Below are 12,490 nucleotides of genomic sequence, written 5' to 3'. Positions count from 1 at the left end.
CATCGCTGGTGGTCCAGGGTTAAAAGCATAACGACTGATAATAAATTGAGCCTACGCATGTGACCTGCTGAATGTCTTAACATTGAAGGGGGGGTGAGATGGAAATAAAATCCGTGCATCTGTGTCTCCTCTCAGATTTACTGCTCCTGCTCCAGTTTCTTCTTGGAGGATCCTGATGTCCGAAGCGCTTCAGCGGAAAGCCGGGAGTTCTTTGCTGGGATAAGGGTATAAGTCAGTTAACGGTTGTTTCATGCACGAACGTGTCCTTTGTCCTGCTTTTCAATAAAAAATATTCATTTTTTTATTGATTTAAAGTTTACAGGCCAATCTAATTTACTCTTGGTTACAAATTATTGTTGTATTTTAAGCAGTACTCGAGTTGAAGGGGGATGAGGGGGCATGGCATCCCCCCCTGAAATAAATACGTAAAACTGCCATCCTGTAAAACTGCCGTCCCCCCTTTCCATCCCTTATGTCATTTCATCAATGAATGTGGTTTTACTGCTATTTCAACATTTAGAGTCATCACCAGAAAAATAACTTATTTGAAAATTTTCACCTGTTTAAAGTAAATTTTCACTTGAAATAATTAGGAAAATCTGCCAATGGGACAAGATTTATCTTCTCATTACAAGCAAAAAAATCTTGTTCCACATGCAGATTTTCTAAAAATTTTCTAAAAATCTACTTGAAACAGGTGGAAATTGTTTTTTCCAGTGATGAGTCTTGTTTTAAGTGTAATGAGATTTTCTTTACTAAAATGTGACATTTTAACTAGAAATAAGACAAATATTCTTGTTAAGATTTTGAGTTTTTGCAGTGATCCATTTTACTTATCCTGTGAAGGACAGAGTCATATTGATAAGTTCAGAAAACTGTTTTTTATTGTTGTGTTTTGATGTATTTGATGTAAGCCCAGTGGATATTTAAAGCTTACAGAAGGCTGCATTTAACTGCTGCTATGTCATTCCTGCAGTATTTCTGCAGGTGTTTTGGTCAGCGCTATTAATTGTAATATTTTATATTATTTGTAATCAGCACAAATTATCTGTCCCCATATGATAAAATCCACCTTCCCCCTGTTTTGTTTTTTACAACTCGAGTACTGATTTTAAGTGATGGACAGGCAATCTTTCCATCAAGTATCCCGCCTTTCACCCAAAGACAGAGGGGATAGGCAAAGTTTTCTTGGGGGTGTCCTTCAGACAAGTTCATCTGTGCATACTGGCTGACTGGTCGTCTTTTTAAACGATGTTTTGTGCAGCTAATACCAGAAGCGAGCAGCGTATCTGAGGATGGGCGGCGGTATGAGCTGCTGGTCGAGAGCACAGTTCCTGTCCCGTGTCCAGAAGGGTCGTCTGCAGAGAAGTGCTCTCTGTCCCTGCAGCTCAGCACGAGCAGCCAAGGTGGGGAGTTTAATCACATGATAACCAACGATAACAACTGCTGTTGAAGCCAGTCACATGTCCAAGTGCAGGTTTTACTTTTAGCCATCTTTAAACGTGAAGAAAACATTTCAGTCAAATCGTTCCTCCTATATATCTTAATATGTCCAAATAAATATTTAATCGGGATACTAAATATACTTGGGTGGTGGTGATTTATCTGGGTCGGTGTACTGCCATCCACTCATGTCACAGGCTCATAGTCTTGTCGCCTGGCAGGTAGCCGTCCTGTGGCCCTCATACATTTAATTCACTTGTTTTTACCTACGTACAAAAAACCTGTGAAAGTGAAAATGGCACATGGTTCTTTTTTTTTTTAATGTATTTATTTCGAACACGTATAAAAAAAAAAAAGAAAAAAAGATAAGAGAAACAAATACAGGTGGGCATTCCACCACATAAAGAAAAAAAAACCACATCAAAAAAACATATTTCAGTTACATGTTCGAAAAGGAGTGGGAAAAAGTATAAACATATTTAATCCCACCCCCTTTCCACAACTAAATATAAATTATATGCCTGTATTTACGTTTTATACTATACACTAATTTGTATAAATAAATATATATCATTTTTACAAAAATAACCTGTTTAATACCAAATGTAAGCTCTATCATAAATATAATATACAGTAACTATGATATAAATATAATCTGACTATGATATGAATATAATACGTATATCTATACAAACATACAAAAGACAACATGACGAAATAGCAAAACACACACAGCTGCTGATCTTTAAACACAGTCTTCACTTTTATACCTCAAATGTCTTTATATTTCTTCTTAAATTGTTTTATGTTTGTACATTCTTTTAACTCCAAATTCAAATCATTCCACAGTTTGATTCCACAAACTGATACACAAAAACTTCTTCTCTTTGTACGCACAAATAAAGATTTGAAGTTTAGGTTTCCCCTATGTTCCCTTTTAATTTTAGTTCAACTGGTTCAGACTGAGTATCTGCTGCTCAGGTTTGACAACCAGTGATGTTCTGAGGTCATATATTACATGAGGGCATGTAATATATGTGTTGTTAAGGCCCAAAGGCAGGAGACTGAGGCAGCAGGAGTACAAGCCAAGTCCTTTAATCAAACAAAGACAAAAACTGCTGCACAGGCCGGAATCTGAAATAACTCAAAAACCTTCAACGGCACAAATGAGATAAAATCCATGAATGAACACAGTCGGATCGGAAAAACACAGATGGCTCAGCAGGGAGGAAAGGAAAGAAATTCACAAAACCAGGAAACTTAGTGAAACAGTAGAATAAAAAACAAAAACCATGACTCTGGCATCCTGTTTTCATCCAAGAACAATTTATGGAAAGTAAAAAGTGGTACAATAAGATTGTAAAAGTGTTTTTTATTGCCAAAACCAATGATCAAATGCAACCCTTTTTGTTACGCTGAAAATAGCATTTATTTTACAAGTAGTTTTGTTTTTTTATCTTTAGAGATGCTGTGGGTGAGATTTAGTATGCTGGAGTTTATCAGTTCTTTTATGTGCATACAAATAATAAAGCTATATATTTGGTTTGCAGGTTTTTAATGACGTTTGCTAACAACAATGTCATTTTAATTAAAAATATTCACGTCACATTTAAATCTTTAAAGTTTATTTAAACATTGTTCATTAAAGCTTGTAATTTCTTGCCTCTTTTTTGACTTTTTAACGATTTATCCTGATCTAAATCCTGTTTTTTGTTTCCAGATGATGGTGTGTTGGGTCCAGATGTGTCTCTGTCGTCCTGCGTGGTGGATCTGACCCGCGGCCCCTGCAGGGACGGGGTTTGCAGCCGGGTCCTGATCCACTTCAGCCCCGTCACGGACTTCGTCAGGGAGGACGATAAAAGAACTCTTATCTCTGTTCAGCCCATCGTCTCGCACAGTTTCCTCTGGAGCGGATACACACCAGAACCCGTTCAGGTAAAGGCGTCCAGTAATGGCTGCAGCTCCGCCAGTGCTGGTTTCTGATCTTTCATATATGTACGGCAGTCTGAGATGGAAGCAAACCGGCGTCTCTGTTTCAGATAGTAGTTCAGGATGTTCCTGCTGCCTTCTGCTACTCCTTCACTGATCCACACCTCATCACGTTTGATGGCAGGTACCTCGCTTTTTGATGAACTCGTGATCATTTTGGATCATATTGTGCAGTCTGTCATATTTGATTGCAGTTTTGTTCACTTTTTTCAGTTATGTCCTGATTATTAAGGTTTTTTTTTCCCTCTATGTCTGTAAAAAGTAACTAAAAACCCTGTGAATACCTTTCTGTGTACTCAGGTACTATGAGAACTATCAAGTAGGCACCTTTGTTCTGTACAAGAGCAGCTTCTGGCCCTTCGAGGTCCACGTCCGTCAGTGGGAGTGCGGCAGCCTGGTGCACGCCGCCTCCTGCGTTTGTGGCTTCGTGGCGAGGCACGGAGGCGACGTTATTGCCTTCGACATGTGCGATGGGGAAATGGGCGAAACCAAGCCTCGGCTGACTGTGAAGAGCAGAGACCTGCGCCAGAGCGGCGCTCGGATCGCCCAGTCCTACCAGGGACGCAAAGTCACCGTGAGTGAATCCTTTACTTTCAAGGCATCGCACAGATTACGGAGGAAGATCCGAGTATTTAAAGCAGGACTCATCTGTACCGTATTTTCCGGACTATAAGTCGCTCCGGAGTACAAGTCGCACCAGCCATAAAATGCGTAATAAAGAAGGAAAAAACATATATATAAGTCGCACTGGAGTTTAAGTCACATTTTTGGGGGAAATGTATTTTATAAAGTCCAACACCAAGAACAGACATGTCATCTTGGAAGGCAATTTAAAATAACAATAGAATAGAGGCAACAACAGGCTGAATAATTGTACGGTATGCTTACATTACATGACACAACTGAGAACGTGCCTGGTAACATAACATATTAAGAGTTATTCAGATAACTATAGCATAAATAACATACTAAGAACTTGACCAAACCATCCGCGTCACTCCAAATAACTAAAATCCAATAAAATCTACATTCTCTGTGTCACTTTTAAACAACTCCGCTAACACCGGAGGTAGAAGATGGTAGAAGCTTCCTCTTCTACGTCGCTTACGTCAGACTCATCGTCAGTTGCAGTTCACCCTCTTGCAGTTTAGTGTGAAAATAACATGTTAAATGATATACCGCTAATAATGTGTTAATAATTTCCCACATAAGTCGCTTCAGAGTATAAGTCGCACCCCCGGCCAAACTATGAAAAAAAACGACTTATAGTCCAGAAAATACGGTATATATATGGACGCTCGTATAAGCTGGTACAGTGTGCTCTCGCTCCTCTGAACGTTTGACCTTTCATAGATAACCTTCTCATCTGGAGCGTTTGTTCGCGCCGACGTGTCCGACTGGGGGATGAGTCTGACGCTGAGGGCCCCCGGGTCGGACCGGAGCCACACCGAGGGCCTGTGTGGGACCTACGACGGGCAGCCGGGCAACGACTTCCACGCAGCCGGTGGTGCCGACCTGGAGGATGTGCAGGCGTTCCTCTCTGAATGGAGGTGCGTGGTCACGGAGACGCTTTACTATGGAGAGAAAATCGACATTTGTGTGTGCGTAGCTCTTGATTTGTGTGTATTATTAGATTTGTGCGTAACTTGCTCAAAGTTACAGAAAAAATGATCATTACGAATTCAAAAAGCCTCCTACACACAAATCATTAAATACGCACAAATCACCTGATACACACACACAAAGCTATTAATACGCACAAATGGTTGTGAGACTCGTGTCACGCCTCAAAGAAGCCTCACAGATTCGTACGTACATGGTGCATTTAGGTACTGCTGGAAAGCTCATTTGAATTTTCATCTTAGTCAACCGTTATTTCCCTCAACACTCAATCATTTTTCTATGATTTCTAGTTATTTTTACCGGCAATAGACAGTTTTCCAAAATATCAAAATATCTCCAACAGGTTCCTGGTGGACTTGAATTAATACAGGAATTAATAAAAAGTGGACCAAGAATTAATACAAAATGCAGATCATCAACTGACCACTCGCTTTAAACGGGACCCGAACTCCATTAACTCACATGCTAAAACATCCAACTGTGTAACAGAAGTAAACATACTTAAAGGCTGGTTTAAAAAAAACGTGAGATTTTACATCCATTTTACATTTAATAAATCCTGTATATTTGTGATGACTGAACACCGGAGGCAAATTAAAAGAACTGCAATCATTTTAAATCTCTAGAAGGTGAAGTATCGGACAGTAAACAAAAGTAACATCACTTTTAAGAATGTTTAATCTGTGGGATGTATTACCAGAGCTGGGTAGAGTAGCCAAAAATTGTACTCAAGTAAAAGTACTGTTACTTCAGAATAATATGACTCAAGTAGAAGTAAAAAGTAGTCATCCAAATCATTGCTTGAGTAAAAGTAAAAAAGTTCTTGGTGAAAAAACTACTCAAGTACTGAGTAACTGTTGAGTAACGTCTGATTTATTTTTTAACACAACCATTCAAACAGACAAAAGTACAAAATAATCATCTTCAGGCAAATTAAATCAATAAAATAAATTAAAATTTATATAAAATAGCTTAAATTAAAATAATCCTAAAGTAAATTCAAGTACTTTAATAAATAATAAAATAAATAAAATAATAACAGAATAAAAAAATAAATTAAGCACAAGTAGCACAAAATTTCAAGCCTTTGTACTTTTCTTTTTTAACCAGAACTAGAACAAGCCCATGAACTAATAGAAACTCTGTGTGTGTTTGAGTCTGTGTAAATGTGACAAAACATGCAAAAACAAACATTTTTCCCAAAGAATCACCCAGTGATGTCATGAGATTGACGCGTACGCGGATTAAAGGGATAAAAGAAAAGTAACAGCTCAACGTAGCCTAATGTAGCGGAGTAAGAGGAACAGTTTCTTCTTCACAAATCTACTCAAGTAAAAGTAAAAAGTATAGTGATTCAAAACTACTCCTAAAAGTACAAAATTTCCCAAAACTTACTCAAGTAAATTAAATGTAACTCGTTACTACCCACCTCTGTGTATTACAAACCAAATAATAAGATGTGGTCTTAAACAATTAAATTTACATTAATTGGTAAAAAATAGCTAAAAATATAATAAAAAGACGTATTAAAGAGAGTCCTAGCATCAATATTGCCCCTGGACTCAAAGAAATGCGCCTCTAGTGGGGCAACGTGGTATTACAAGACACGCCGGACCGTCCTCTCTCATTGACGGAGTATTGTCGGTGGCTCTTTTGTTAATACAGAAGATTTATTCTTCCCCATGTGGCCATAAGTTGTGTTTCCTGCTCGCTGAGACGCTTTGCTCTTCTCCGTCAGGCTCCCCGCCGGCGGCAGCCTGTTTGACGCTCTGCCGTCCCACCTGGACACCCAGGAGATCCACCAGCATTGCTCCTGCCGAGTCCCGCCTCCCAGAACCCGGTCTGAACCGACCGCCTCCCCAGACTGCTCCAGTCACGGAAACGTCCATCTCCACAGTGTCATCCCCACGCTGGACGTCACGGCTGAGTACATGAGCTCAGTGGAGCCGCTGACGGCTCCTGGAGGCCGCCGGAACCACCCGGGTCGCCCTGCCCGGAGGGGTGGCAGCCCCTCTAGAGGTAGAGGTCAGCGCCGGGGCCGACGACAAGCCCGAAGATCCTCCTACTTCTTCCCGGAGGACCAGGAAGCACCGGCCCGGCCCGACGCGTCGCCGGTGTGGCCCACGCCGTCCGGCCTGACCCGGCAGCGGGCCCGGGCCCAGTGTCAGCGCGCCGTGGCCGACTCCAGCACGGCCGCCGGCTGCAGGCGGCTGCTGGAGGAGGTTCTGCTCCGCCACGTGGTGGCCATGTGTGTGGCCGACCTGCAGCTGAAGGACGACACGTCCTGGCTGGGCGCCACCCTGCCCTTACTGGAGAACGAGTGCGAGAGGAGGCTGGTGGAGGCGCCGGGGGGAGAGGAGGAGCACCCGGAGGCCGTGGCCGCCCTCAAGTGTCCCGATCTGTGCAACGGGAATGGCCAGTGCACGGAGCGGGGGTGTGTCTGCTTCCCGGGGTTCGGGTCGTACGACTGCAGCGTCCTCTCTGGTAAAACACCCAGCTCGTAACACTCACTCCATTTGGACGGGGATCCCAGGTCTCACAGTCCACCCTGTCTGCAATGTTTTGTTTTTAATAATAATAATAATAATTAAAGCTGCAAGCAGCGATGAACGTGCCCTCGTGTGTGCAATTTTCACCAATAAAGGTCAAAGACTCAAAACCATGTCCGATGACACCACCCACGACTCTCTATATCAAACCAATCAAAGTTATGGCAGAGAATAGGGACTATCAAATATCGACCAATCAGAAGAAGGGGCGGGGCTAATTTGCACCAATTATTTTTAAGGACTCAAAACTGGGTCCGATGACACCACCCACGAGTCTTTATGTCAAACCATTCAAGTTATGGCAGAAAGTAGGAACTATCACATATGGACCAATCAGATGAAAGGTGGGCGCGCTTTTTGGCGTCTAGCGTCGCCACGGTAACGCTTTTGACTGAGAAAAGTAATGTGCGTTGTCGCAGGATCGAGACGCACATTTTGATGTATAACACACCTGGGTCTACGTTACGGTTCGGGCGAAGAAACGACCGAAGAAATGGCATAAATTGCGCCAAAATTAGTCAAAGTCAAAGTCAATTACACGATTCATTGAAAATGGCCGACTTCCTGTTCGGTTTCGGCGATGGCGCCAAGAGACTTTTCTTTAAGTTGCGACATGATACAGGTGTGTACTGATTTTCGTGCATGTACGTCAAACCGTATTGAGGGGCTTGAGGCACGAAGTTTTCTAGGGGGCGCTGTTGAGCCATTAGGCCACGCCCATTAATGAAAACCATTAAATATCAAATTTTTCGCCAGGCCTGGCTTGCGTGCAAAATTTGGTGACTTTTGGGGCACGTTTAGGGGGGCAAAAAGGCCCTCATTTCGTCAGAAGAAATTCCTACAGATACAATAGGGCCTTCGCACTGTCAGTGCTCGGGCCCTAATAATTAATTTTATTTAGAGGCGCCCTTCAGGTCACCCAAGGTCACCTTACAAAAGACACAGTTAAAAACACACATTTTATAAGTTAAAATACAATTAATACAAAAAAGCAGCAACAGACAGCATAAAAAGTACATAGACCAATAAATAAAACAAGCTGGTGTTGTGTAGTGCACAGTCTCTGGTTAGAGTGAAGATTCTTATTATTTTTTCACTTTTACAAGTAAAGGATGGATACATGATCCACAGAAATAACAAGAAAAACAGGCAAACAAACAAACAGAACAAAAAAACTAAACTAAACTAAACACCAGCTCAGATCCATGTAAATAATACGCTGGGTTACAGTAAAAATGTACGTTATGACCAGTCAAGAAAATCCCTGCAACATGATATTAGAGACATCAGGCTCTAGTAGGGCTCCCCAACCTTATAGAATTGTTCTGTTTTTGAATGTAATATACATGTAAGGTACTCTAATGGCACCAGATCAAACACAACTATTTACCAGCCTTTAACAGTTGGTCCTTTTTCATTGATCCACTGCAATAAAATATTCTTCCTTTGTTTTTTATTGTTGACGTGATGAAGACCAGATCCCAGAAATCAGCCGGCTGGAGGAAGACGGTCTGTGCGACGTCCGTAAAGGAGACTGTTCGCTCGTCCACGTCCACGGTCAGGGCTTCAAGAACTCCTATGAGCTCAAGTGTGAGTTTGTTAAAGAGAAGGTACGTTGAGCTTTTACTTCTGTCCTCTAATTTTTATCAGCACTACCTCAATTAAAAAAGACAAGTTGTCCCCAGAGCAGTTGTCAGCCGACTTTGGACACAATCTTCCACAAACATCCCTTTTAATGTGTCACAATCAGTGCGGTTACATGCACATCTAAATCAAGCTATTGGCAACAATCCAGCTCAGGATTAAACTGGAGGTTTGGAGTCATCCAATTTAACATGCGCAAGAAGACAATCGATTATTGAGTGAGGTGCGTTCGAGTTTGCGACGCTAGGTGGCGCCACACGCACTTTCACATAGAAACATGCGAAAAAATGGACTCTAACGATGCAGCATCTCTGTAAATGTCGTACATACTAAACTGATTATGTTGCAGGTAAAATGCAGCAAAGTCTCCCTCTTCTTCTTCTGTTACCATGTTGTTGTGATGCCGTGGCTGTTATTATTCCCAAGTCCAGGGGGAAACACTAGCTCGGCTAAGCGTGGGTTGTGTGTACATACTAGTGATGTTGGATACCACGAGTTCCTTTCCAATCCGATATTGAGTAAAACTCTGGTATCAGCGATACCGATTCGATACCGATACATTGTGCAAATACACCTAATGTGCCCGGTAAATCTAAAGAAATTGCTGTATTTTAGATATCTTAAGAATACAAGACATCAGAGTCACTTATTTATCTATTTATTTCAAACTCAGAAGGATACTGAGGTAGCGTCCTCATTTACAATATAGCCAAGCTATTACGACAACAGAAAAACCAGTGTTTGAAAAAGGTGTTTTGATCACTAAAAAAGGTCCTAAGTAAAATGATGAAACCATTAAAATAAATAAGATAATAATACACTAAAATAAGAACCACTATAAAAATAAAAATAAAAAAAGTAGTTCCTACCAACAGTGTGTCATTTAGACAAAATCTGAATAGTTTAGTTACTTTCCACCGTATTCCTGTTAATGATATACATTACCACAAATGACTGAAGTATCAAAAGTATCGATATTTTAGTTTGAGAATCGATTTTAGAGCAAACAGATCTGGTATCGATATTTCATCATGGATCCGCACATCCCTAATACATGCCGGAATAACTCGGTTTAGGACTGGATTATCTGGCACTAGAAGCTCCATCTCAAGAGCTTCAGTTTGGCCCGGCTAAGGTGTAAACATAGCTTTTAAAACTTCGATATCAGTCGGATTAAGGCAACTTTCTGTTAGTGCAGGTAAACTTGTGTAGCAGAGCAGTGGATGATCTCAGCTTTAACTCTGTTATGAGAGCTGGTGTCGGTCCAGCGTGCCGACGTGTGAAGGACAGTCAGAACGAGGAGGACACAAGGTCCCCGTGTACCTACAACTGACCGATTTAAGAACTATACATGTATAATTAACAGATTTTTGTATTCATACTCTTGTGTTTGCAGAGGTGTCAAAAGTATTCACATTCATTATTCAGGTAGAAGTATAGATACTAGAGCTTAAAAATACTCCTGTAGAAGTTGAAGTATCAACTCAAGTTTTTTACTTAAGTAAAAGTATAAAAGTACTGGTTTCAAAACTACTTAAAGTATAAAAGTAAAAGTAATGTAAGGGGGAAAAAAGCCATTAGGGACAAAAGCCATTGAAAATGAATGCATCTTAGTATAATGCAAATATATTAAAGAACCATATATGTGTACTATTGAGCATTAACGTGTGTTTCAGAGAGCAGCAGATATGATGACTAGTTGCCTATAAGTATTGTAATGGTTCAAAAAGTCAAACTTCAGAGGCATGTTATCATTTATCCTAACCTTTATTGGAATGAACATCCAAGTTTAGTTGCAGGAATCTGAGGGAACGGATGTAAGAACAAAACTGGACAAGAACATCTGAAACAACCACAACCAAATTCACTCTATCCGGATGGAGCAATTTAACTGGATAGTTTTTTTTTAAAGGCCGAAATGAAATTGAGTAACAAGGCTGTTTTTAAAATGTAAGGAGTAAAAAGTACAGATAATTGTGTGAAAATGTAAGGAGTAAAAGTAAAAAGTCGTCTGAAAAATAATTACTCCAGTGAAGTATAGATAACCAAATTTCCACTTAAGTAAGGTAACGAAGTATTTGTACTTCGTTACTTGACACCTCTGTGTGTTTGTCTGTGTTACGACTCTTCTTCTTTTCTTCCTACATTTCTTGTGAAGTTTGAGGATGGTGAATGGGTTCTGGACGCGCCTCAGTTTGTGAAGGCCACGTTTCTGGACGTGACGGCCCTGGAGTGCCAGCTCCCCCTGGAGGACCGCCGGGCTCCTGCAGGCGTGGACTGGCGGACGGAGACGAACGGACCAGTGGCCCGCTGGCAGATCAAAGTTAGTCCCCCCCCCTAGTGAACTCATCAGTTCTGATTTTCTTTTCAACACTCGTCTTCCTCTCAGTTTCCTAATTCTCAGCTTTTGTTCCTGTCTTCCTCCATCTAACCTCCGCCCCAGTTCTCAAAGCTTCCTGGAAACCTCAGATACGCATAAAACAAATGTTTTCCTTATTTTCTCAACGTAAATAACGGCTGCAGAGTGCTCCCCCGGTAGATCTGCGCAGATGTGAGAGTCTGGATTGCTTTTTCTGGGCCGTGAAAAGAAACGAGTCGCCTGAGTGCGGCTGGAGCTTCTGTCAAGTCTCCCCCCGGCTCGGCAAGAAAACGGACTCAATTGTGTAAAACAGATTAGTTGGATCACATGACTGCCAAGTGCAGAAAACAAAAGGGAATGCTGGGAATAGGCCGCCGCAGCAGGTAGATTCAGTAAACATGAGACGGCGGGTCACGCCAGGTCCACAGGACCGACTTCAGGGTAAAAGGACACCGGAGATTACCCACAGACGGCACATTGTGAGGATATTTAATGAAATGACCCGGCGTGACGGTTAACAATCAACTGTTTGGTTTCTTTGTGTGATGTTTCCCCCGGCGATGTGCAGTAATCACGCCTGTGCTGATGGCAGGTTTCCAACGACGGCTACGGCTACAGCAACGCCAAGGTCCTGACCCTGTACGACGGAGCCTGCCAGGTCTGCAGCCTCGGCGCTGACGTCGTCTGCACACTCAGGGTGAGACGCCTCTTTGACAGAGACTCCAGACGATTATAACTGACATCCTGAACGCAAACTTCAGATGCAACCCAGGACACAGCCCGCAGTCGGAAGCAGATTAAACATTCGCTGATGTGTCATACAGCTGTCAGTCAACTTCAAATGAAGTATGTTAGGAAGCAGCTATGATGTTTGGATACTTGA

At 41.7% G+C, this 12,490-nt stretch overlaps 1 protein-coding gene across 1 annotated transcript in view; it reads left to right on the top strand.

Moving 5' to 3' along the window:
- vwde (von Willebrand factor D and EGF domains) overlaps window positions 1-12,490 on the top strand; it is a 56,180-nt gene that overhangs the window by 16,333 nt on the left and 27,357 nt on the right. The window contains exons 5-14 of the mRNA XM_061717984.1: window positions 136-225; window positions 1,265-1,406; window positions 3,164-3,378; window positions 3,483-3,560; window positions 3,737-4,006; window positions 4,786-4,982; window positions 6,794-7,539; window positions 9,078-9,214; window positions 11,407-11,571; window positions 12,200-12,304. Of these exons, the coding sequence (XP_061573968.1) occupies window positions 136-225; window positions 1,265-1,406; window positions 3,164-3,378; window positions 3,483-3,560; window positions 3,737-4,006; window positions 4,786-4,982; window positions 6,794-7,539; window positions 9,078-9,214; window positions 11,407-11,571; window positions 12,200-12,304 (2,145 nt within the window). The remainder of the gene's footprint in view (window positions 1-135; window positions 226-1,264; window positions 1,407-3,163; window positions 3,379-3,482; window positions 3,561-3,736; window positions 4,007-4,785; window positions 4,983-6,793; window positions 7,540-9,077; window positions 9,215-11,406; window positions 11,572-12,199; window positions 12,305-12,490) is intronic.

Source organism: Cololabis saira, chromosome 3 (genome assembly GCF_033807715.1).
Source record: "Cololabis saira isolate AMF1-May2022 chromosome 3, fColSai1.1, whole genome shotgun sequence".
Lineage (NCBI taxonomy): Eukaryota > Metazoa > Chordata > Actinopteri > Beloniformes > Belonidae > Cololabis > Cololabis saira.
Note: the sequence above shows the minus strand (reverse complement) of the source record. Positions and strands in the feature narration are given on the sequence as shown.